Source organism: Saprolegnia parasitica (assembly GCF_000151545.1).
Source record: "Saprolegnia parasitica CBS 223.65 unplaced genomic scaffold supercont2.69, whole genome shotgun sequence".
NCBI lineage: Eukaryota > Oomycota > Saprolegniomycetes > Saprolegniales > Saprolegniaceae > Saprolegnia > Saprolegnia parasitica.
In genome coordinates, this window is record NW_012156463.1 from 44,162 (window position 1) to 67,383 (window position 23,222).

General features: G+C 58.1%; 14 protein-coding genes across 14 annotated transcripts; 5 read left to right on the plus strand and 9 right to left on the minus strand.

The window, feature by feature from the left end:
• The first annotated feature begins 62 nt into the window (after positions 1–62).
• On the plus strand, positions 63–1,582 carry SPRG_09952 (hypothetical protein). Its single transcript, XM_012350706.1, has 5 exons — positions 63–570; positions 629–790; positions 838–1,099; positions 1,149–1,257; positions 1,306–1,582. The coding sequence occupies exons 1-5, from the start codon at positions 81–83 to the stop codon at positions 1,555–1,557; spliced, it is 1,275 nt and encodes a 424-aa protein (XP_012206096.1). The 5' UTR covers positions 63–80; the 3' UTR covers positions 1,558–1,582.
• Positions 1,560–2,740, minus strand: SPRG_09953 (hypothetical protein). The gene is made up of 6 exons (XM_012350707.1): positions 2,654–2,740; positions 2,462–2,605; positions 2,340–2,413; positions 2,100–2,291; positions 1,945–2,058; positions 1,560–1,897 (listed from the first exon to the last, which is right to left on the minus strand). The coding sequence occupies exons 1-6, from the start codon at positions 2,729–2,731 to the stop codon at positions 1,591–1,593; spliced, it is 909 nt and encodes a 302-aa protein (XP_012206097.1). The 5' UTR covers positions 2,732–2,740; the 3' UTR covers positions 1,560–1,590.
• Positions 2,741–3,013: 273 nt separating this feature from the next.
• On the plus strand, positions 3,014–5,090 carry SPRG_09954 (hypothetical protein; the record flags this gene model as incomplete). Its single annotated transcript, XM_012350708.1, has 9 exons — positions 3,014–3,682; positions 3,732–3,895; positions 3,939–4,167; positions 4,216–4,277; positions 4,328–4,606; positions 4,653–4,799; positions 4,845–4,951; positions 5,003–5,030; positions 5,075–5,090. Exons 1-9 carry the CDS (start codon positions 3,074–3,076, stop codon positions 5,088–5,090), a joined length of 1,641 nt encoding a protein of 546 aa, XP_012206098.1. The 5' UTR covers positions 3,014–3,073.
• A 619-nt stretch (positions 5,091–5,709) lies between these two features.
• Positions 5,710–6,641, plus strand: SPRG_09955 (hypothetical protein; the record flags this gene model as incomplete). The annotated part of the gene is made up of 1 exon (XM_012350709.1): positions 5,710–6,641. A coding segment is annotated over one exon (932 nt), but the record flags the coding sequence as incomplete, so codon positions are not given.
• Positions 6,642–7,464: 823 nt separating this feature from the next.
• Positions 7,465–8,789, plus strand: SPRG_09956 (hypothetical protein; the record flags this gene model as incomplete). Its single annotated transcript, XM_012350710.1, has 3 exons — positions 7,465–7,623; positions 7,667–7,750; positions 7,815–8,789. 3 exons carry the CDS (start codon positions 7,465–7,467, stop codon positions 8,787–8,789), a joined length of 1,218 nt encoding a protein of 405 aa, XP_012206100.1.
• Positions 8,790–10,415: 1,626 nt separating this feature from the next.
• On the plus strand, positions 10,416–11,737 carry SPRG_09957 (hypothetical protein; the record flags this gene model as incomplete). The annotated part of the gene is made up of 3 exons (XM_012350711.1): positions 10,416–10,574; positions 10,618–10,701; positions 10,766–11,737. The coding sequence occupies 3 exons, from the start codon at positions 10,416–10,418 to the stop codon at positions 11,735–11,737; spliced, it is 1,215 nt and encodes a 404-aa protein (XP_012206101.1).
• A 105-nt stretch (positions 11,738–11,842) lies between these two features.
• SPRG_09958 (hypothetical protein) lies at positions 11,843–14,003 on the minus strand. The gene is made up of 5 exons (XM_012350712.1): positions 13,832–14,003; positions 13,669–13,790; positions 13,474–13,623; positions 12,498–13,424; positions 11,843–12,444 (listed from the first exon to the last, which is right to left on the minus strand). Exons 1-5 carry the CDS (start codon positions 13,935–13,937, stop codon positions 11,959–11,961), a joined length of 1,791 nt encoding a protein of 596 aa, XP_012206102.1. The 5' UTR covers positions 13,938–14,003; the 3' UTR covers positions 11,843–11,958.
• A 619-nt stretch (positions 14,004–14,622) lies between these two features.
• Positions 14,623–15,589, minus strand: SPRG_09959 (hypothetical protein; the record flags this gene model as incomplete). The annotated part of the gene is made up of 1 exon (XM_012350713.1): positions 14,623–15,589. The coding sequence occupies exon 1, from the start codon at positions 15,580–15,582 to the stop codon at positions 14,623–14,625; it is 960 nt and encodes a 319-aa protein (XP_012206103.1). The 5' UTR covers positions 15,583–15,589.
• A 236-nt stretch (positions 15,590–15,825) lies between these two features.
• Positions 15,826–16,221, minus strand: SPRG_09960 (hypothetical protein; the record flags this gene model as incomplete). Its single annotated transcript, XM_012350714.1, has 1 exon — positions 15,826–16,221. The coding sequence occupies one exon, from the start codon at positions 16,219–16,221 to the stop codon at positions 15,826–15,828; it is 396 nt and encodes a 131-aa protein (XP_012206104.1).
• A 62-nt stretch (positions 16,222–16,283) lies between these two features.
• On the minus strand, positions 16,284–16,736 carry SPRG_09961 (hypothetical protein; the record flags this gene model as incomplete). The annotated part of the gene is made up of 1 exon (XM_012350715.1): positions 16,284–16,736. One exon carries the CDS (start codon positions 16,734–16,736, stop codon positions 16,284–16,286), a length of 453 nt encoding a protein of 150 aa, XP_012206105.1.
• Positions 16,737–17,125: 389 nt separating this feature from the next.
• On the minus strand, positions 17,126–18,033 carry SPRG_09962 (hypothetical protein; the record flags this gene model as incomplete). Its single annotated transcript, XM_012350716.1, has 2 exons — positions 17,126–17,790; positions 17,844–18,033. The coding sequence occupies 2 exons, from the start codon at positions 18,031–18,033 to the stop codon at positions 17,138–17,140; spliced, it is 843 nt and encodes a 280-aa protein (XP_012206106.1). The 3' UTR covers positions 17,126–17,137.
• A 414-nt stretch (positions 18,034–18,447) lies between these two features.
• Positions 18,448–19,394, minus strand: SPRG_09963 (hypothetical protein). Its single transcript, XM_012350717.1, has one exon. The coding sequence runs from the start codon at positions 19,383–19,385 to the stop codon at positions 18,471–18,473; it is 915 nt and encodes a 304-aa protein (XP_012206107.1). The 5' UTR covers positions 19,386–19,394; the 3' UTR covers positions 18,448–18,470.
• Positions 19,395–19,831: 437 nt separating this feature from the next.
• Positions 19,832–21,493, minus strand: SPRG_09964 (hypothetical protein; the record flags this gene model as incomplete). The annotated part of the gene is made up of 9 exons (XM_012350718.1): positions 19,832–19,983; positions 20,036–20,128; positions 20,185–20,373; positions 20,426–20,515; positions 20,559–20,679; positions 20,729–20,887; positions 20,936–21,038; positions 21,086–21,404; positions 21,449–21,493. The coding sequence occupies 9 exons, from the start codon at positions 21,491–21,493 to the stop codon at positions 19,843–19,845; spliced, it is 1,260 nt and encodes a 419-aa protein (XP_012206108.1). The 3' UTR covers positions 19,832–19,842.
• A 915-nt stretch (positions 21,494–22,408) lies between these two features.
• On the minus strand, positions 22,409–22,891 carry SPRG_09965 (hypothetical protein; the record flags this gene model as incomplete). Its single annotated transcript, XM_012350719.1, has 3 exons — positions 22,409–22,531; positions 22,583–22,705; positions 22,760–22,891. The coding sequence occupies 3 exons, from the start codon at positions 22,889–22,891 to the stop codon at positions 22,409–22,411; spliced, it is 378 nt and encodes a 125-aa protein (XP_012206109.1).
• Between the last annotated feature and the right edge of the window lie 331 nt (positions 22,892–23,222).

The following is a 23,222-nucleotide window of genomic DNA, read 5'->3' on the forward strand; positions in this document are numbered from 1 at the left end:
CTACCCCGGCGGCCAATCAAAAGGCGCCAAAGGACACCATTGAATTGCACGTGGTCATTCGTGGTCATCTCGTCATCCTCATGAAGCTCATCGTGCCGGTTGCGCTCTTCGCCCTTGGCGCGATCTCTGCCATTGCGGCCCAGCGCTTTCTGCAGTCGTCGTCGTCGCCAGCGATCAAACCGTCGGCCCGCGACCTTCCAGCGGCCGCCACGTCGTCGTCGTCGGGCCAGGATCTCACCAACGAGCAATTCTCGCGCATCAACTCGTTCTTTGGTGACGAAGGCTTTGCCAAGATCCAGGATGCCTTTGTGATTGTGATCGGCCTTGGCGGCGTTGGGTCGCACGCCGCGCACATGCTCGCGCGGTCCGGCGTCAAGAAGCTCCGCCTCATTGACTTCGACAACGTGACGCTCTCATCGCTCAACCGACACGCTGTCGCTACGCGCGCAGACGTTGGCTTGTCCAAGGCCGCTGTGCTTAAAATGCACTTGCATGAAATCGTGCCGCAATGCGAGGTCGAGGCGGTGCCTGTCATGTTTGAGGCCGACGTCGCCGACGAGCTGCTCGCGGGTACGACGTCTTTCTCGTCCGTAGCATTCGCTCAAAACGATGTACACTATATGTGTAGGCAACCCCACGTACGTCTTGGATTGCATTGACGATGTGACGACCAAGACCGCGCTCTTGGTCGCGGCGACCACAAAGGGCCTCAAGGTGATCACCGCGACCGGCGCCGGTGGCAAGGCTGACCCGACGCGCATCCATATTGGCTCGCTCCAAGACGCTGTGCGTACGTACTTTGAAATGACGCAGCCTTGGGATTGACGAAATGAGCAGGCGATCCGTTGGCGTCCAAGATTCGGTACTTTCTCAAGAAGAAGGGCATCGACGCGTCGACCGTCACGACGGTCTACTCGAGCGAGAAGACAATTGCAAAGCTCTTGCCGCTCGACGCCGAGCAAGCCGCGGACCCCGGTGCCTTTGGCAACGTCGAGAACATGCGCATCCGCGTCATTCCTGTGCTTGGCACGATGCCGGCAATGTTTGGCCAGTCGATGGCAGCGTTTGTCCTGACCGACATGGCCGGGCTTCCCATCAAGTATAACCTTTCTCGCTATCGATCTAAGCTTCACGATTGCTCTGTGTAGCCCCGAAAACATGCCCAAGCTCGGCCGTGAGCAGCGCAACAAATTCTACCAGCAACTCCAGCAACGCGAGAAGAACCTTGGGTTTTCCCAAAAGATTGCCGTCGACAAGGTATAAGATGATATTCTCCACACACAACATGTCTCATGGATTACATAGGATGACATGGACTTTTTGTACCAAGAAGTGTGGAAGGCGCGCAGCTCCGTGAGCGGCATTCGCTGCGGTGGCGTCGACCGCACGTACATGACGCGCTGGCGCAAGGACCAACCGCTCTCGCCTGGCAATATTGTCATCCTGACGACCAAGGAGCTCAAGCAAATGGACGACCACGGCATCGAGTCCTTTGGCGACGACATTGTTGCCCGCATTGACGCCAACCTCGCTTCGTTTGGGCCCTGGGAAGTATAAGGGACAAATAGAGCATCAAACGACCCTTTCACATTACAACGCCTGGTCGGCCTCGTACTCGGCTTGGGTCATCCAGCTGCGGTGGAGCCAGAGACCGCGCGACGGCACCGACGGGCCAGGCTCGATGTTGCCGTTCAGAACCTGCGTCATGAGGTCCGGGCCGGCACGCCCTTCGCCGACGCTGCGCAAGGTGCCAATGATGCGCCGCACCATGTGCCGGAGAAAGCCGTTGCCTGTAATTTCAATGCACACGACAAAGTTCTCGTCCAGAGAGTCGGGGTCCTGCGGCAGGATCGGGCCCGTGCCCGATCGCGTCAAGTCGAGCGAAAAGTCGACATGTCTACGCAAGGGGTAGGTCTTCTCGTCTGCCAGAGGACGATTCGGTACCGACGCGGCACGACCTTGCACTCGACGATGGTCCGGAGCGTGTTCATATCGACAAAGTGGTCTTTCTGCAGCCCCATGGAAAACGTGCGAAAGTCGTGCGTCCCTGTAATGAGGCTACACCAATGTGAGGCGACATCGACCGAGTGGCATGGGACCTCAAGGCGTCGCGCAGCTTGGGCAAGTCGAGGCGCTTCCCGATGAACCACGAGTACGGCGACGCTTCGTGCACAGGCCGTTTGCCTTGCTGGATGTAGTAGACGTACTTCTTCAACTTGGACTTGGTGCGGTGCTTGAACGTGCTGGGCGGCACGATGGCCAGCGTCTGCGCCAGCACCGCGTCAGGAAGTCTAAAAAGCGGTCATCCAATAGCCTGTAGAATGCCAGGCTGGGCGTACGAGGCGTTGATCTCGCGCAACATGGTCGCAGGGTCGTGCGCCGGTGACTCGTCCAGAACGAACGTACAATATTGCTATCCGCGATCTATTCTGCCTGCAGTGTTGGGACGAGCGTACACTACCTGGAGAGCGTGCGTGCCCGAGTCGGTTCGGCTCACGGACGTGACGTTGATGCGGTCGCCTTGCGGGCGATAGATCGTCGAGACCGCGTCCTCGATGACGTCCTGCACGCTCAGCATGACCTTGCCGCCCGTCGCGGACGCTGCCTACAGCATCATGAGCCGTTCTAGAACGCCAGAGCATGGCTTTCGCACTTGTCGCTGCCAGCCCACGAAGCCCGTGCCGTGGTACGACACCATCATGATGAACTTGGTGCGCCCCGGACCCGCCATCGTTGCCAATGATGACAAGCGAATGGGACGGGCACCAGATGGGCTATTTCCACCCAACTTTAGCATCATGCGTGGACTGGAAGCCAAGGACATCCAAGCGCTGTCAGGCATCGACGCAATAACGACGAAGGTAGATATGTATACTACCGTTGCCGGGGCAATAACAAGCACTCGACCGCATGGAGATCACGCCCATGGAAACGACATGTCATAGCATGGCGTGGCGTGTAAAGAGGCGTGCGTTTAGATTCGCGTAGAAAGTGCATTGTCGAAGAACAAAAACCGGAAACGGCGCGAGTAGTCGTCCTCCACGCGCACTCTTCGTTGTCGACGCTTCCGTGCATGGGTATTGTTTGCAGCTCGGCCGAGTCGGTCGTCGAGTCCCTCGACACTCCCAAACTCAGCCGCTCCAAGAGTCTTAGACATCCACAGCGCCGCCGACGGCTTTCGTTGGGGTCGTCCACGCTCGTCGAGCTCTGCTTGGACCGCCTTGCGATCGAGCTGGCCTCCGCGCCAACCTCTGTGGATACTACGGCATTACCGTCAGAGCTCTTTGGTGCGCTTCTCCGTCGGCTCGTGGCGCACGAAGTGCTGACGGTCGAGTTGTTTGCGCTGCTTGGCGAGTCGCTCCCGCTGGGCACGCGCGTCGACCTCTCCGACTGCGCTAACGTCAACGAGGGCTGGCTGCAAGCTCTTGCGCCTTCTATCGCAGCGTCGCTGACGCACATTGACTTGACGCGTTGTGCCGGCGTCGAAACGCTGGGTCGCGAGCCGCTCGTCGCGCTCCGCGTCGCCAAGCTGAGCCATTGCAAGAACTTGTCGCCGTTGGCACTGCACCCGCTTTCCAATGCGACGCGCTTGACTGTACTACACCTCGCGGGGTGTGCTCTCTTGCGCAACGAATCGCTCGGGCACCTCTGGGCGTGCACGCAATTGAATGAATTGGACTTGGTACTTGTGCTGGATTCCTGTAGTTCGCTCTGGTATTCATCGTGATTAGTCACAATGCACCTCGATCTCGGACACGGGTTTGTTTGTTTTGCCGTCAAGTCTTCGGCGACTCAACTTGAACCACTGCTCTGGTATCTCGGACAGGGGCGTGCTGGCGGTCGTGACGGGTCTTGTATCGCTCTTTTCGCTCAACCTTGGCCAATGCAGCATCACGTAACCTATTCGTTGATCAACGAGTGACGGAGCCTGCGTCTAGAAATGGTGCCCTGGCGATGCTTGCTGTCCATGCGCATCAGCTACAACACTTGGTGCTCTCGGGCTGTCGCGCTGTTGACCAGTCCGGCGTCAACTTACTCGGCTCGCTCACAGAGCTGGTTTCGTTCGAAGCAAGTCAGTGCCGCCTTGTTCAGAGTCCCCACACTGCGTGGGGTAGTTTGACAGCACTCGATTTGTCCAACTCGGGTGTCGACGAGGCCGGTTTGGCGGTGTGGTTTGCATGACCCAGAAACGTTTTCTGTACGTGTCTCGCGTAGGCCATTGGGTCACTGGAGACGCTCACGTCCCTCGACGTCTCGCAAAGTCAGGCAACAGCAACGTGTGTGCTTGAGATCGCTTGCGCATGTACGCTCATCCGAATCGGCGTAGTGCATTCCAGTACCTGAAATCGCTCTCGCGCCTGCGGTACTTGAAGGCCGCGCGCACAAGGCTCGACGATGCGACCTTCCATATCCTCTGCGAGCACTTGGCTTCCCTTGAGGATCTCCATGTGGCCCACACGAACGTCTCCGACATGGGCGCACGAAGTCTGCCGCATCTCAAGCGCCTTAGAAGCTTGGTGCTGAGCACGGAAGGCATCACGTACCACAGCGTATCGTCCGTGGGCTCGCTGCATCAGCTCACGAGCTTGGATCTCTTTGGTGCAAGGTGCGTGTCACCAGTGCTATGTCCGCCCATGATCCTCGGTGCGTAGTATTGCTGACCGAGGTCTTGAGTGCCTCGCCAGTTTGCAGAGTCTGCGTCGCCTCGTGCTCTGCGGTGGCTACCTCACCGACCGCGGCGCAGGCACGCTAGCGTCGTCTGCGCCACACTTGACGGAGCTCAATGTGAGCCACAATAGGTCGTGCACTGTCCCACTTTTTCGTCAATTGAATGGATGCTGTAGAGAGTTGCGGGGCGCTGGTGTGCAGTGCTTGGCGCAACTGCTTGGACTCAAAACGTTGAATGTGTCCAACACGAGCATCGACGCTGCGTCGCTCGTCTACCTTCAGCGTACACGACCTTTTGTCGGACCAAAACCGCTGTTATGACAACGACTGGTAGCACTGCAGCATTTGGAAACGCTGCTCGCGTACGGCCTTGTGCTCACACGAAAGGAGGTTGCCGCTTTCATAGGTGCGTCTTCCTTTGAGGTGGTATCGCGAATGCAATGTCAAGACGTATTGTGATGGCCTCTTATGCGAGTGCGATAGACGCCATGCCAAGCCTGTGCTTGTTCCGTTGCAGCCACTGACGCTGATGGCACGGCGTTCGGGCTCTGTTTACCTCCTCACCTCCTAATCTCTTTCACGTAACGAAAAGCAGTAGCAGCAAGTTGTTTGCGACCAACTAGAGCTATGTGGACGCCCAAGATCGCTCGGATATTGACAAGCAAATAAATCCAGCAACGGATCTTCCGTGGCGACCCGCATGGTGTATGCAAATCCGATGCGTCGACGCGCCTGCGTCGTCTTGCATGTTCCTACTGGAATACCCAAGCGTTGAGATCCATCAGAAAAGCATCGATGGTCGAGGCGTCGCGACGTCGACGCTACGTCGTGGTATCCATTGGTCGCTACTGGGCCGTGACGTCATCGGGTCCGCCTTGGCCCGTAAAAAGTGCATCATCCCACTTTTTGTACCCGTCCCCCCACCCAGGCCCTATCATTCCGAAATTGCATACTTTTTATTATGAAAAGAGACCTTGGCTGGGTAGGGGGTCCATCCCGAACACAGGGCAAAGTCGTTGAAGTGGGCCATTTTCGGATTTGCCATGGCCGACGGCAGCAGCGACGCGACGCGCAATGCGATCCTTCTCGTCATGGTGACCATCGTGGTCACCAAGGTGCTCGACGTGCTCTACAAGCGGTACCAGGCTGCGCAGAAGGCCAAGCTCGTGACTCTCCAGCCGGACGCGACGGTCATGCTCGAACTCGTCGAGAAGGAGGAACTCTCGGCCGACACGCGCCGCTTCCGCCTCGCATTGCCGTCGCCCGAGCATGTGCTCGGCCTTCCGGTCGGCCAGCACATCTCGCTGCGCTACACGGACGCCGAGGGCAAGCTCGTGCTCCGCTCGTACACGCCCGTGAGCTCGGATGACGTCAAGGGTTACGTCGACCTCGTCGTCAAGGTCTACTTTAAGAACGTGCACCCCAAGTTCCCGGACGGTGGCAAGATGTCGCAGTACCTTGAGAACATGGCGATCGGCGACCGTATCGAGGTCTCGGGCCCCAAGGGCAAGCTCACGTATGTCGGCAAGGGCGAGTGCCACTTCAAGCACCGCGTCAAGGACACGACCATCGAGGTGCGCAAGGCGACTAAGATTGGCATGATTGCGGGTGGCACCGGCATCACGCCGATGCTCCAGGTCATCCGCTACGCGCTCCGGGACCCAAGCGAGACGACCGAGTTCCACATTTTGTTTGCGAACCAGACCGAAGACGACATCTTGCTGCGTGACGAGCTCGACGCGATGACGCGCAACTACACAAACGTCAAGGTGTGGTACACGGTCGACCGCCCGAAAGACAACTGGGCGTTCTCGAGCGGCTTTGTCAACAAGGAGATGCTCGCCGCGCACATGCCGGCGCCGGGCCCGCACACGCAGATCTTTATGTGCGGCCCGCCGCCGATGCTCAAGTTTGCCGTCATGCCCGCGCTCGAGGAGCTTGGGTACACGCCCGGTATGCTCTTTACCTTCTAAAGCACTGCAATTGACGTCTTAAAGCGTTTGCAACATGGATTTTCAACACATTTTTCCATTTTTTACACATTTCTGGGGTTTTGGCGAAGATCTTGATGTGTTGATCACTATAACAATCGCACAGGCAGGACCCTGTCCCTGCAGATGCGCTGATGGCGTCTTGTTCGCAGCCCTCGCTTCGTCTCGCCTCGAGGGACGCCACCGCAGTTCTCGGCTTGTTGACAGTTTATTGGTGGAAAAGACCTATCTGAAGTGGCACTTTCGACCAATCCTGCTGCCGCACAAGGAGGCTATGATAAGTACGCCCCAGATACATATTCTACCGGCGCAGTTACCCAGGTCGTCACGTCAGCCCGTTTAAGTGCGATTGAAGTTGACTAAGATTGCGATCTTACAGTCCACAGAACACGCCATGGCGATGCGACTCGTCGCGAGTGTACGTAGATTGACGATCTAAACATGCAGAAAGAAGTCCGGGGCGTAGGTAGTTTTCTATGTGGCCGCGACGTCGTCGGGTCACACGTCGCTGCGCGTTTTGTGGCCACCGCCGCACTACCTCGTCGAGACGCCAACCGTGCCGATCGCGATTGCGGTCGATGGTCCGACGACCGATGGGCACATTCGCTTGACAGGACACAAGCTGCGGACTACATTTGCCATGCAGGCGCCCGGAGCTGTCATCGGAAACATATATCTTGGGTCGCATCATGTTGTGGTGGAGGCCCTCAGCGCCAACTTCACACCGATTAGCGCACCCATCGTGCTCTACATTGAGCGCATCCCGTCCCGTGCCGAGCTATACCGAGACACAGGTCGATCCAAGATGGCGCTGCTGGCGCTGCCGTCGGCCAAGGCGACGCGTCCCACTTCAAGGACGCTCTGTTTCGGAGGGGCGTCGTCGCCAATGGATGGCCAAAAGCGGCTTTGGCTGCGGCTCATCGCGTCCCTTCGAGCGCATCCAACCGTCGACTACTCGTTCCACGTACGTCAACTCCGTGGGTCAGCAATTTGATGGAAGGCCATAGATCTTCCTGCTCGAGCCCAAACCAGTCCATTCCACAGACGTCTTTACAGCACACGGCTTGAACGTGACGCACGTGCCCATGATGGTATTGCGTCTATTTCCATTGTTGTAATAGTCGTCGATGTACAAGTTGTCACTATCGCGTCTAGGTCTCCCGTGAAGATATTGCCCGGTACGACATCACACACGAAAAGATTATGGCCGCGCTCGCCGACTTTGCGGACGCCGAAAATCGAACGACGTTTCCATCGTACGTTCATTCGCTCTGGGCATCGCTCGTTGCTGCCTTTGCGCCGTGCAAAGGAGGAGTGCTGAGCTACCCCAACTCGGGCAGCCATGACGATCGCGTCTGGGCCGGTCTCGGTCGCGCTGCCGGCGCTGCAGGCGTCGTTCTCGAGCTCTCGGGCGTGTTGCCTGTGTCACACACGGTCGATCTGCTCATTGGGCCGTCACAATACACCCTCGCACATCCCAGTGTCGTAAATGCGATGCGCGCCGACATGCGAACGGTGATTCCGCCCGGCGTTGATCCGACGATCTTTGCCCCCCGCGCCCGCGGCCATAGTACTAATCGCTGCGTCGTCGTCGGGTATCTCGGTCGCCTTGTTGCTGAAAAATCTCTCGGACTCCTTGCACGCGCCGTCGAGCTCCTTACGCAGACGAACATGACCTCGTCGTGCGTGACCTTCCGCTGGGTCGGAGACGGCGCTGATGCCAAATACTACAAGCGGTACCCGATCACGTTTCTCGGAAGCATCGACGACGAGGCGGCGCTTATCCACGAGCTCCAGTCGTGGGACGTGGCCGTGCAGCCAGGCCTCCAAGAGACATTTTGCATCGCCAACTTGGAAGTCATGGCCGTGGGGTTGCCGCTCGTGACCTTTGGCGTCGCTGGCGTCGCCGAGTACGTTCGGCACGAGGAGAACGCGTGGGTCGTCGACGAGATTTCTCCGCAAGCACTCGCCGCGGCGATCGCGCTTTTGGCGGACGATCCGATTTTGCGACGCCAGCTCGGCGATGGCGCCCGACGCACGGTCGAGACGCGGTATACATGGGCCCACACGGTGGCCGCGTACGACGAGGCGTACGGGCGTCTCATTGGCAATGCCATTTACAAGCCCTAACGCGTGTGCGCGAGCTGTCGCTGTTGTTTTCACGCAAGCTGACATCGTGCTACGCCGTGCTACGTCGTGGTGGACTTGATTGTTTACGCAATTGGATTGCAACGCAGACGCGTTTGATGGAAAACGGATGGTTGTGGGCATCCATGGCTTAGTCTTTGACCGGAAAGAGTCGCTTTGGCGCATCTTGCATTGAAATTACGTTATCTACACTGGAAATGGTGGTTTTGGAACCATCGATGGATGGCACTGTAGGCTTTTTCTGGTGTGCACCGGTACAGTACCGTCCGTACAATGGAAAATGTCAAAACTGGGTGAACGGTGGTCCAAATCAACCCAAAACTGGGTAAATTGCATAAAAATACATAGACTTGGTTTTACTATGGAGTGACAAATATGGCACGTGGTGGCAAGCCTCGGCGTCTTCACATGCCTTCTCCTCCTACGCCTCCTTGCCCGCAAACAAGACCTGTGCAACAATCCTTTAACCTTCCTCGATACCTCACATCACCCCACCTTCCCTTCCCTGCGACTACCTTGCCAAAAAACCCGAATACCCTGCCGGAAACTTAAGTGAATGGCTATTTTTTCTCCAAATTCATGTGTCGACGCAGTTTTTACCCAGTTCTGTCATTTTCCCTACCGTTCAACGTTGAGAACAGTGTTGTTGTTGATGAAATGAGTCCTCTCGTTATATTACGGATTAAGGGTCCTATTTCTAGGGTCGTCCTACCACCAACCTAATACCCGGTAGGCACGAGTTACCGGCATATGCCGTTTTCATCTTGCTTCTTCCGAGTGTTCCTTGTGGCACTTGCCGAGCGTGGCCTTATTATGGTGACCGTCTTCAGTGACATTCGTGTCCGGATGGGGGGGAGTCCGGATAGAAAAATCGGCGACGTTGAGAACAGTGTTATGTCGCACACAGGTATTGTTTTAATCGCATACAAATACCAAGCTATAAAACTAGGGCGCTGCGCCGATTGTCGCACTTAAAAAGACCCGCACCCACTGTAGCACCATACGTGCCTCGAGTCCACAGAAATATTAATAGTACTACAATTGCATTAATACATTGGCCATGAGAAACCGGTGGGTAATTAATTCAATTGACATATCCATTTCCTTGTCTTGTTTTCAGAATGCGCGACGCGACCCAGTCGTTGCGATCGTCGTGGACCACAAACACAAAACCCAATGGCTGGCAGTCTCGTCGCGAGGCTCGTGCGTCGTTCTTTGGTAACCAAACAAACTACTCGGGGCAGAAAAAAACCTGGCGTGTAGGCGATGCTGCTTGTCGTCGGCCGCACGACGTCGTCGGCTCACACGTCGCTGCGCGTTTTGTGGCCACCGCCGCACTACCTGATCGAAACGCCCGAGGTGCCGATCGTGATTGCGGTCGATGGCCCGACGACCGATGGGCACATTCGCTTGACAGGATGCGGGCTGCAGGATATGCTTCCCATCCAGACGCCCAAAACTACGTTCACAAACATCTATCCCGGGTCGCATCATATTGTGGTGGAGGCCCTCAGCGCCAACTTCACACCGATTAGCGCACCCATCGTGCTCTACATTGAACGCATTGCATCCCGTGCCGAGCTGTACCGAGACACAGGTCGATCCAAGATGGCGCTGCTGGCGCTGCCGTCGGCCAAGGCGACGCGTCCCACTTCAAGGACGCTCTGTTTTGGCGTGACATCGTGGCCAATGGATGGCCAAAAGCGGCTTTGGCTGCGGCTCATTGCGTCCCTTCGAGCGCATCCAACCATCGACTACTCGTTCCACGTACGTCACCTCCGTGGGTCAGCGATTCGATGAGAATTCATAGATCTTTCTGCTCGAGCCCAAGCCAGTCCACCCCACAGACGTTTTTACAGCGCACGGCTTAAACGTGACGCACGTGCCCATGATGGTATTACGTCTATTTCCATTGTTGTAATAGTCGTCGATGTACAAGTTGTCACTATCGCGTCTAGGTCTCACGCGAAGATATTGCCCGGTACGACATTACACACGAAAAGATGAGGGTCGCGCTCGCCGACTTTGCGGACGCCGACGATCGAACGACGTTTCCATCGTACGTTCATTCGCTCTGGGCATCGCTCGTTGCTGCCTTTGCACCCTGCAAAGGAGGAGTGCTGAGCTACCCCAACTCGCGCAACCATGACGATCGCGTCTGGGCGGGTCTCGGTCGCGCTGCCGGCGCTGCCGGCGTCGTGCTCGAGCTCTCGAGTGTTAGGCCCACGCCGCACACGGTCGATCTGCTCATTGGGCCGTCCCAGTACACCCTCGCGCACCCCAGTGTCATAAATGGGATGCGCGCCGACATGCGATCGGTGATTCCACCCGGCGTCGATCCGACGATCTTTGCCCCTCGCGCCCGCAGCCATACTAATCGCTGCGTCGTCGTCGGGTATCTCGGCCGGCTCACCCTCGAAAAATCCCTCGGGCTCCTCGCACGCGCCGTCGAGCTCCTTACGCAGACGAACATGACCTCGTCGTGCGTGACCTTCCGCTGGGTCGGAGACGGCGCTGATGCCAAATACTACAAGCGGTACCCGATCACGTTTCTCGGAAGCATCGACGACGAGGCGGCGCTTATCCACGAGCTCCAGACGTGGGACGTGGCCGTGCAGCCAGGCCTCCAAGAGACATTTTGCATCGCCAACTTGGAAGTCATGGCCGTGGGGTTGCCGCTCGTGACCTTTGGCGTCGCTGGCGTCGCCGAGTACGTTCGGCACGAGGAGAACGCGTGGGTCGTCGACGAGATTTCTCCGCGAGCACTCGCCGCGGCGATCGCGCTTTTGGCCGACGATCCGATTTTGCGACGCCAGCTCGGCCATGGCGCACGACGCACGGTCGAGACGCGGTATACATGGGCCCACACGGTGGCAGCGTACGACGAGGCGTACGGGCGTCTCATTGGCAGTGCCATGTACAAACCCTAACAAGTGTGCGCGAGCTGTCGCTGTTGGTGAAAACGTGCTAGTGCCGACTCGCAAGCAGGCATCGTGCTACGTATCGTCGTTTTACCACGTTGATTTTACATATTAACGCAGACACAATGGATGTGCTTGATTGATTGATTGCTTGATTGATTGTCTGTCTCGTGGACTGAATGAAAGATGGATGGAATAGAAAAGTTCGGTCTGCGTTTTGTTGTTGATGGCTAGCCCTTCTTTTTCCCTGGGGACGACAATGGCTTCTTCCCATCGCTCGACGCCGTGAGCCCCATGGACGTGTCCAGCTCGCCGACGTCGTCGAGGTCGGCGAACGATGCGCGCTTTTGTATCCGCTTCTTCTTCTTGTCTTGGTCCAGAAGCACTTGCTTGGAGGCTTTCTTGACGCGATCGCGTGACAGCGCATCGTCGTTCTCGTCCATCGCCATGTCGTCGCCGTCCCCATCGTCCGGGAGGGGCCCATCCCCCGGCAGCGGGATGCGTTGGTTATAAGGACGTGCGAGGCCAACGCTGAGCTCGGCGTCCGCGGCGTCCAGCACTTCGGTCTCGTCGACTTCATTTTTCACGGGCTTTTGGGCGCGCACCGCGGCCGCATGCATGAGCGTCAAGATGTTGGTCAGCGTCACTTCGCTCTGGTGGAGCGCCTCGACAATGGTGTCGTCGCCGACATGGATCGCCTTGCCATCTTCCCGCACCTACCACCATGCATCCGACGATCGATGCAGCCGTTGATAGGATGACGCCGTACCGACTCGATCTTGTCCACCAAGTGCTCGACGCCGGCCTTGACGCTAATGAGGATCTTGGCGACGCGCTCGTACTTGAGGCGTGCGCGCTCGAGCTTGGCGGTCGCAACGTTGAGGTTGGCTTCGTGGTCGTCGACCATTTTGCGCCGGTGGCCGCCGCCGCTCCCGCTGTACTTGAGCTCCTCGACGTGCGTCTTGAGATGGACGTGTTCGGCTTGGAGCGCCTCGAGCCGCGCTTGGTTTTCTTTTGTCAACATCATGAGGTTCTCGGTCGTGCCTTCCTGGCTCACGATCTTTTGAATGACTTCGTTCACGTCCGTGACGCCCGTGGCTTCCTTGATTTTGCGGAACGCGGTCTCGAAAATGTCAATCTTGGTGCGATGTTCCTTCTTCTCTTCGCTCATGCGGACGTGCGCAATGTTGTGGACAGCGAGCGACTGCCGCATGACGACGGCTTCCTCGTCGTCTAAATGCGCGGCTTCGCCCGACACAATGTCGGTCTTGAGCTTCTCGCGCTTGTCGAGGCGGGCGTTCATATCGAGCTTCATCTTGACGACTTGCTGCTTCTCCCGGAGCTCCTTCTCGCGCAACCGGCGCTCCTCTTCGTAGTTGGACCGAACGCGCTCGAGTTCGAGGAGGGTGAGCTCCTTGGCGTGCGCCGCATCGTTCGAGAGCATGACCAGCTCTTCGTAGTCGTGGTTCTTGGCCGCCGCCGCGCGCTCGATCGCCGCGAGCTGGTTGTCAAAGCCAATGCGCTCTTCTTTGAGGCGCTTGACGATCTGCTCGTACGTCTTGCGAATGCTCTGCGCTTCGTTGTACTTGATCATTGCTTTGTCGAGGCGGTTCTCGAGCATACGGATCTTGCGTGTCTCGGGCGTGTCTTCCATGCTCGGCTTCTTGCTCTCGAGTTCGAGGTCCTTGACATTGTCCTAGGTACGAGTAGTGGACAAGCTGTCCATACTCGTAAAGATCAAGTACCTTGAGCTGCTCGAGGGTGTCGACTTGGGCCGCGACCTTGTGCCGCACGTCGTCGTACTGCTTGCGGCACTTGGTCAAGTGGTGTGCAATCTGGGCCGTCTCGTCGTCGAGGTCGTTGCCGCCCATCACGTTGCCGGCGGCGTGCTCCGACTAGGCGCCAAATAAGAAAGCAATAAGAAACCGGAGGCATCGTACACGCTTCATGTCGGCAATCTGCTTGCGGAGCTCCTTGTTTTCTTGCTTGAGCTGCCGGATAAGATCTTTGTTGGAGCTCTTGTTGGCTTCGAGCGCCTCGACGTTGTTCTTGCGGTCGACCTCTACACGCGGTGAGTGGATCGGTGCAGCTCACGCATCGTACGCAAGAGGCGCATCTTCTCGCGGAGGTCGTCCACTTGCTCCTCCATGCGACTGTCGTAGTCGAGTTCCATCTTTTTGAGCATTGTCTTGGAGTCATGGCGCTGCATGGTACCGGTAGGACGACTGCGGCAACAGAAAACGACTGCGGCGCGTGCGTTTCGACCCAACCCTCGAAACGCCCTCTTCGATCCCAATTCCAATTTAGTCAATCAAACCATGACAGGCGTCACGCTTGCGACTCGGTCTGCAGTGCTGCAGAGTCCTGTGTCTCGGGAATTCCTTCGTTGCGCATATCAACTCTCATCGACTCCTTCAATCATGAGCCAGAGTGAGAACCGATTCCTTTCAAGTGAGTCGTCTCTTCGTTCCTATTTTACTTTTTGGCTGGATTGGGGTGACGCCATTCCAAAGACAACCTGGTGCCGTAGCGGAGCGGCCTACCGAGGTGCCCGCAAGGCCATGGCGCGCTCCGGCGTGCTCTGTGCTCTGTGTCTTACGTCCATTGTTGTGGAAGTGCCAGTCGCTGGCAGCGGTCTGTGGTCGCGCCGATGGCGCCGCTCTTCGCGCGCTCGGCACCCATGCCCCTCGACGATTCAAGGCCCGTCGAGTTTCTCGGCAGCCGTCAAGGAGATGAGACGTCGCTGTTCCTACCGTGCTTTCGGCCCGCGGCGTCGGCTCTGTGTGCTTCGTCGGTCTCCGGATTGCACTAATGTGACGTCAACGCAAAAGACCTGTCTTTGGGCGTGCCACAATCCTGCAAGAAGCACATACGAGGCGAGTCATTCCAAGAGATTAATTAGACCGCACCGACGACGAGGTAGCAAACGAGGCAAAAATATCGGCGATGACTTCTTCTTGAAAGATCAAAAGCGCATGCGTCGCGTGTGGCACCAAGTCGAGCGTGGCATTCGGAACTGCAGCGACAAATTCGATCGCGGCTTTCCTCGGGACGAGCGTGTCCTTCTCGCCGTGGACCACGTGGACGCGAACGGTCACATCCGTGAGCTCAAAACCACAGCCATTCCGGTCCTTCCCGAGACAGAGCAGCGCGTCGTGGTACGCATTATGGGGCTCGGCGTCCATGCGCGCGCGAAAGTCGCCAAACCGGAGCCGCGGCGAGCTGCTCAGCGGCACCGCCTCGGTGGTCTCGTGGCCGCTGTCGTCGGCGAGCAAAAGGCCATGGCCTAGCGTGCGGACCGACTGGTTGGGGTCGACATAAGCCATGCTCAGGTCGACCGACGCGTTCACAAGCTTCATGCCAGCGGCAATGAGCCGCGTCGGGCAGTACGACGCCATCTTGAGTAGTCGCGGACACGACCGGTTCGAGATACCGACCCACGGCGAAAGCAGTGTGAGCGGCTCGATGAGGCGTGATGCGAGTGCCTTTTGGCTCGCGATCGCCAACGCGTAAATGGCGCCGGCCGACTGCGCCATGAGTCCGAACTGGTCGATCTGCAGCTGCGCGAGCACTTGGTCGAGGATGTCGACAAAGGCAATGGGCGCTGGCAAGCTCGAATCCGCGATCGGGTCCGAGAGGCCGTAGCCCGGCCGGTCGATGCAGAGGAGGCGGATGCCATAGAGGAGCGCGAGCTCCTTAAAGAGGTAGATGAAGTGCCGATGGCCGCGCATGCCCAAGAGGCAGACGACGGGAACACCTTTGGCGTCGCCGACCTGGGCGTAGCTCACATGGCGCCCGTCCTGCAGCGTGATGAGGCCATTGTAGTCGGGCCCGTCAAGGACGCCGCCACTCATCTCAGTCTTTTCGGATGTTGGGACACGTCATCTCGATAGGGATTGGTCATAATTACTGCTTTCTCTGGGATATGATTGGCCATGCCAGCCGGATGCAATGCTGCGATCTTCGACTGACTCGAGATGCCAATCAAATCAAGATGGCCAGGCACAAAGAAACACACACACGACACGTCGATAAAACTCAATAAGACACTAGTAAGTAAGCTTAGTCGCGACACGTCTATCGACAGAAACGCTCGGTTACAAAGAGCTAAAGGTCGTCTTGGCGCCCACGCGGCCGAAGACATGGTCCATTGTGTCGTCGTCAAACGGAAGCAACGAGTGGGTCGCGCCGGGGACGACCTTGAGCATGCCGATTGGAACGCTCGCGACAAGCTCCTGCGCAGCTTGGAGAGGTACGAGCGTGTCCAGCGCAGCGTGGACCACATAGATCGGCACGCGGACGTCGGCGAGAAGCACGCCGTACCCGCGCGGGTCCTTGCCAAGGCCGAGCTGCACGTCGTGGTCGAAGTTGTTGGGCTCTGCGTTGATGCGCGCGCAGAGCTCTTCCATCAAGAGCGGGTCGGCACTCGCCTCGACGTTGCGGAGGATGCGCACGGTATGGCTACCATTGAGGTGCGTCATGCTCACGTTCATCGAGCCAAGAATGAGCTGTACGCATCTCGAAATGGTAGGCGGTGGCAACCACGACGCAGCTTTCAGTAGCCAAGGAACCGGGCTGCGTGGGCGCCCAACCACGGCGCGATGAGGACGACGGGCGATAGGATGCGCGTCGCGAGGCGGGTGTCGGCAGCGATTGCGACCGCATACATGGCACCGGCCGAGCCACCGACGAGACCAAACTCGTCAATTCCGAGGACGTCGAGGAGCGCCCCGACAAGACGGGCAAACGCAATGGGTGCAGGCGTCGAGTTGCCAGCGGCCAGCGGGTCCGAGAGACCGTACCCGGGTCGGTCGATCCCAAAGAGCCGAATCTTGTGCTTGCACGCCAGGGCTTTGTAGAGGTACGTAAAATACCGATGGCCGCGTATGCCGAGAAAGCATAGCACGGGACGCCCGCTGGGGTCGCCAACGACCGCGTAGCTCACGCGGTGGCCACTGGGAACGGTCACCACGCAGTTGTAGTTTGGCGCGTCCAGAGCACACGTCATATTCACAGTCAAGCAATGGGTCTGTGATTGCGTCTGTGAGTGCCTGACGTCACCCGAGGTGCGTCACCGAGAAGGGAAGCTTGTCACGTCAACAAAGGAGGCCTGGTCGGTGCATATTAGCGCCAAAGGGGCGCACCACACCGACGCGTCGACACACGCCCGAACGAGCCTCTCAAACTTCGGCGGGAAGGGCCGCTCCTACGCTGATAGCTTGGAAGGATGAGAGATGGCGCGAATCTTGTTTACTTGACCGTCTGCATAGATACTCGAGAGAACAATCTCAGACGTCTTTGTAGCAACCACACCAGAGTGTACTAGGGGCCATCAGCTCGCACCTCGCAAATGCTTTCGAATCGGACAGAAAATCGCCACGTTTTCAGGTCGACGGATACAATTCTTATCTAACTGCAGCTTGTCGATGGCGCAAAGGCATCAAACGCGGGCTCGATGCCCGTCTTGTAAAAGTCGGTAAAGCCGTGCGACGTCTCGGGCACAATCGTGATTGTGGCGCCCTGGACGCTCGCGACAAAGCTGACGGCGGCGTCAATGGGCACCATGCCGTCCGCGGCGCCGTGGACAACGTGGAGCGGGACGCGCAGGTCCGTGAGGACATCGTAGCCGACGCCGCGCGGGTCCTTCTCGAGGCACAAGAGTATGTCGCCGTATGCGTTGTGCGCTTCGGTGGCGGCGCGCGCCCGGAGCTCGCCAAATGGCATGAACGCGCCCGTGCCGAGAAGGGCCATCTCATCTCGCGCGCTCGACGCAGCGCTCCATTGCATGGAGACGTCCATGATTTTGACGGCGGCCGCGAGCACAGGCCGAGGCGCGTAGGATGCTGCGTGCAGAGCGCGGGACGTCCTCGAGTTCCGAAGGCTGACCCACGGCGAAAGGAGGACAAGTGGTGCCACGAGGCGCGGTGCCAAATGGCTCTGCGATGCCACTGCCATCGCATAGAGTGCACCCGCCGACTGCCCCATGACGCCAAAGCGACCGATTTGCAGCTCGTCCACAAGTGCTTGGACAATGCGCGTGAAGGCGATCGGCTCGGGCGTCGCTGCGTCGTACGGCAGCGGGCTCGAGAGACCGTAGCCCGGGCGGTCGATGCACAAAGGCGAAGGCCGCGCTGGCGGGCGACGGCCTCGACGAGCACGGTCGCGTGGCGATGGCCGTGCATGCCCAGGAAGAGCAGCACAGGCAGACCGTCTTGCGCGCCGACGTCGGCGTAGCTCACAATGCGCCCATCCGCAAGGCGCAGCGTGCGGTTGAAGGCGTTGTCGGCCAAGCAGTTCGTCGTCATGTCGCCCGTCCAGGGTCAATACAACCCTTGACGTCCGTCTGGTCCGACGTTCTTCATGGCGTTTGATTGGCTGTTGAAATGGAGATGGGGCAATCATTCGTAACTCGAGTTGCTGCCATGCAGGCTAGGGCGCACTGGGGCATGGTCAGACAGACGTACACATTCCGTTGTTGGTTGGGTATAGTTGTGTTGCATGTCGGAAACGGACTTTTTTAGATTGAGATTGGACATTCAATCGCCAAAACGCAGTCTATGAGAAAGTTTGAGGGAGTCGTGTTTTTGTATTACCATGTGCTCTAGAACAACACGGCGTTCGATTAACTCGGCACACGTGTGCTACCGTGAGAGGTGGGCTACGTAGATGGGCTCGAAGCGGCGACGTCGACCGCTGCGCGTCACTTGACAAAAAAGATAAAAGAGCTGCATGGTTATCAGAGTTACGGGGCCCGAGAATACTGGGCAAAGACTCTATCCATCGCCGGTTCGTTCAAGCCAAGGTTCGAGTGCGTAGCGTCTGGCACGAGCTCGAGCGTCGCGTTGGCCATCGCCGCTACAAAGTCCAGCACCGCTGCGACCGGCACCATAGCGTCCTTCTCGCCATGGACAACATGTACATGGGCTGTGATCGTCGTAGCGTCGTAGCCGACGCCCCGCGGGTCTCGTCCGAGGCACAGGAGCACATCGCCAATCGCGTTCTGGGGCTCTGTTGAAATCGTCGCGCGGAGATCGCCGAGGCACACGTGACGTGGCATCACGGGCGACGTTTCGTCACTCTCGTCAATATCATCAGTCTCGTGGGCACACAGCACGGGCACAGACGTGTTGGCCCCAAGGTACGACATGCTTACGTCCATGGACGCACTCAAGCAGCCGACGCCCGCGGACAGCAGAGCGTTGGGACAGCACGACGCGAGCTTGAGCAGGAACGGGCTCTTCTCGACGCCGACCCACGGCGCGAGAAGGACGACGGCGCCGGCAATGCGGTCCTTCAGCGCATCGTTCGCCGCGATACCAAGCGCGAAGAGGGCCCCCGCCGACTGCCCCATGAGGCCAAACGTCGGGATACGGAGCATGTCCAAGAGCTCGTGGAGGATGTGAGCAAACGCGATGGGGACGGGCGTTGCGTCGTCGGAAGGGTCCGAGAGGCCATACCCTGGGCGGTCGATGCAGAGGAAGCGCACTCCGTGCTTGGCAGCGAGCGCGTGGAAGAGGTAGGCGTAGTGCCGGTGGCCATGCATGCCCACGAGGCAGACGACCGGAAAACCGTCGCCGACGTCGGCGTAGCTCACTTGCCGCCCGTTCGCGAGGCGCGCGACCTTGTTGTAGGCGTCCGAGGCGAGGACGCTTGCCATGAGTTGGAGTCGTTGAGATGTGCGCAGACAGGCGCTGGCCGATGCACCGCAGAGTGATGATCATACAAACCAACACTCTAGCATGGTGACAAAGCAGCCCGCAGCCCATCCGTTTCATGACGTGGCAGCGCGAGCGGCACGAGACGGTTCCGCGAGAGGCCAACATGCGCGTCGAGTTGCCGCAGACGCATGCGAGGCTCATTGTGCAGTGTAGCAACGAGGACGGCGCGCGGTACCGGACACAGTCTCCATTGCAGATGCTTGCGATGTGGCTTCATGTACTCGAGCACTTGAATGGCAAGCACTGGGTGAAAATAGGGTGCGACTGCAATAATTTTGAAGGACTGGCTGGACGTCTGCAGTGCTTTTTCCAACATATGGGGTCTTGTCACAGTACAGTGGCAAGGTAGCGGCCCGCGCAAAACGAAGAAGGTGCACACATTGATGGACTGCTGGATTACAACTCTTCGTGCGGCTCGTCGATCGGCAAACTGGCCAAGATGCGCTGCCAGTGGGCGTCCACGATCTCTGCGACGATCGACGGCGCGTACTTGTCGACCATGTCGGCGCGGGCGCGCTGTCCCTTGGCCTTGGCATCCTGCGCGCACATGTCATATCGAGAATCGGCTCATTCCAACAAGAACACGTACCTCGGGGTGCGTCGCCACGTACTGCAAGAGCTCGATGAGATGCGTCTCGGACGGATTGGCCCACAAATGCCCCTTGAACGCACCGTCCAGAATCTACGACACACACGGCCGTTCATCGCAGTTTTGGAATGGAAATCACGGAGCCTCACCGGTACGAGTCCGTCAATTTGCAGCGGAAATGAGTTGTCTTGCGTCATAAACTCGGTCGGTCCGCTCCAAAAGGTCGCAATCACCGGCAGGCCCATGGCCATGGCCTCGACATGCGGGCGGCCCCAGCCTTCGCCGCGCGACGGCAGCACGAACGCCGTCGCGGCCTTGTACAAAGATGGGAGCTCGTCCTGCGTCCGTTGGATAAGCCGACGCCTATATCAACGCATCGGTCGCAGTCACCTGGGGCAAGTGCGGTGGAAGGACGTGCACGCGCGGCAAGTCGTCGAGGTCGCGCTGCAGGTCGTCCAGTGCAAACTCCGTGATCATCGCCTGACCACATTGCCATAGAAGAAGCGAAGAAGAGACAGCGCACCTCAAAATCGCTCGAGCTGTGATACGCGTTGGTCAAGAGTACGAGGAGCACGTTGGCGTCACGTGGGAATGCGCGCAAGTAGGACCGCAGCAGGATCTTCCAGCCCTTGCGCTCCTCCCACCTGATTCATCCTTCGGATATAGCGACAGCAAAGCGTACATGTTGCGTACTTGAAGATGGAGAGGAAGACGATCGTGGACGCATCGACGCCGGGCAGCGCCAATGGTGTCGCTTTCTCAGGATCAAAATACGTCACGTCGACGGCTTCAGGCACAACCACGAGCTTGGCTTCGGGGACGCCGCCGTCCTGAAACACCTGCTTCTGGAACCTACAGGCAAAGGCTTATACATACGCGTACATGAGTGGCGTAGTGTACTGTGTGGGGACCCAGATTTCGTCCATGGCCGCCATGCGGTCAGCCCAGCCCGACGGAATCCGGTCGGTCTCAAACATGGTGCGACCGATTGCGTAAGCCGAGCCTACCTCACGTCGCATCCTTGTTGATGACGATACTAGTAGAAAGTACCAATGGGCGGACACGTGCTCGTGTGGTACCGAGCAGGATGCCACGCGCCAGGCTCCGAGTGGCACACAGCGATCCGCGGCGGTGCCGGCGACCAGTACGGGTTGAACCAGTGCGCCTCGAGCGTATCTCGTGTGGCGACCGGTAGGTGCGCGGCAAAGTCATTGTTGAACGAGTCGCCGTGCTGCGTGATCTGCAGCGTATACGCCGGCGACGCCAAGGCGGCGAGCGCTTCGACGAACGAGATGGCTTCGCTGCAGTAGCCGCCGCCGCTCATAAAGGGCGCAAACCATTGGACAAGAGGCGGACTCGTCACAGCAGCCTACCGCATTGCCATGAGCTCGGCGCGGCGACAGCAAGCGCTACCGTCGAAGCCACCACCGCGGCCAGCGTCATCGCCAGGGTTCTCATTGGCAAAAATCGAATGCGACAGGTTTTCTTGAACGTGCGGCCAAAATATTCATTGTCAACGGGTTTGTTTTAAACAAAGATACACCTCGCGTTTTTTACATGACGTGGCAGCACGTGACGTTGCACGTCGTGGAGACCATGCGTGGCTAGTTGACCAATGACGAACGAGGACAAGAGAGATACTCTCACACCTGCAACGCGTACTGGGCGGTAGTCGAGCATCTTGTTTGGCCGAGTGGCTGTAGCCGCACCGCATCCGCGTAGATCACGGGCGGTGTGTCGACGTCGTCTGTCACCCTCGAGCTCTCGTCGCAGCTGTCTTCGATGCTCTTGATCTCCGAAAATGGGAACAGACTCGACTCGTCGTCAAGAGGTTCCAGAGCGTCGTCGTCGTCGTTATCATTGCCCGTAAAGACAACGGGCTCGTCTTCTGTCATTGCCACAGTATCGACGATCGAGCCATTCACGAGGCAGGGCAAGACACTGGCAACGACCTCGACCGACGCAATCTCATTCTCCTGCGATTTCTCACTTTGTAAAGACGTAGTTGGCTGCAAATACAACAATGTACCTGATCGTGGTCGTATGCTTCGTCCGTCAGGGTGTCGTCGAGTGGTAAGAGCTCAAACATGTCGTGGACCTCATCTTGGAGTGCCTCCCCGGGCTTCATGCAGCGCGGTGACGAGACCGCCGACCGAGGCGAGAGGCCCGACTGTGGGTGGAACCAGCATTGTATGTATTGGAGGCTAAACAAGACCTATAATCCTTGATGTCAAATATTGTTGTCAAGATATGGACGCACCTGGACCATGTTGGTGCCTTCGTACAAGTCGTCGGTGCAAAACATGGAGCTTTCCGCCATACCGAGCCTAGTACACAGGGTACATCCCTCGTACTTTAACAAGTCCAAACGATTTACATGCGGCAGTCGTGCAGGAAGATCGAAATGTTCTCGCGCTCCTTCCACGGCGCGAGGAGCTTGGAGTACGTCCGTGCAATCGGCATCTTGTTGGCGTGCGCCGGTGCCAAGACCTCCATCTAGGACAATAATGTCCATCAAACAAACGATAGTGTGGTCCAACGACGCACTAGCTCCCGCAGAACGACACCCGAGCGCAATTGCACAAAGAGCGCGTTCTCGTCGTCGCGCTGGACCTCGTCGCTGGCAAAGAGGTCGCGTCCGAGCTTGCGCTCGATCCATGCGATCGACATCTTTACCGCGTTGTCATCTTAACCAAATTATTAACAGGAAGGATATGGATGTACCTTTTGGCGCTTGGCGTATTCGAGCGTGAGCTGCTGGTTGGAACTCCACTTTTCAGACGACGACCGCTGTGCGTGGGGTAGCTGGATCGGCGCCGGCGCACGCACGGCGGCCAACTTTTCGCTGCTCACCATCCGTGCAGTCTATTTTTGAGCCTTCCTTTGGATAACTGCAAGCGTGCTTTGTGAATAGCTGCTTTCGATTGGTTATTAGAGATGTACCACCTCTTGTTGATCGCGGCCAAACGACAAGCGCTGCGACGACGTAGGTAGTGCCCCGCAACATACACCGGTACACGGACCATCAAGAACTCGGCGCAGGATCAGTACTGATTGCCCTTTACATATATGTTTGATTGACACTGCATGCTCTTGCTGCTACGGCATTCGCCTTGAATCCAGCGCGATCCAGGACCCAGAAATCCGCTGTGGACGTCGGCTTGCGGCGCGAGCATGGCTCGCAGCG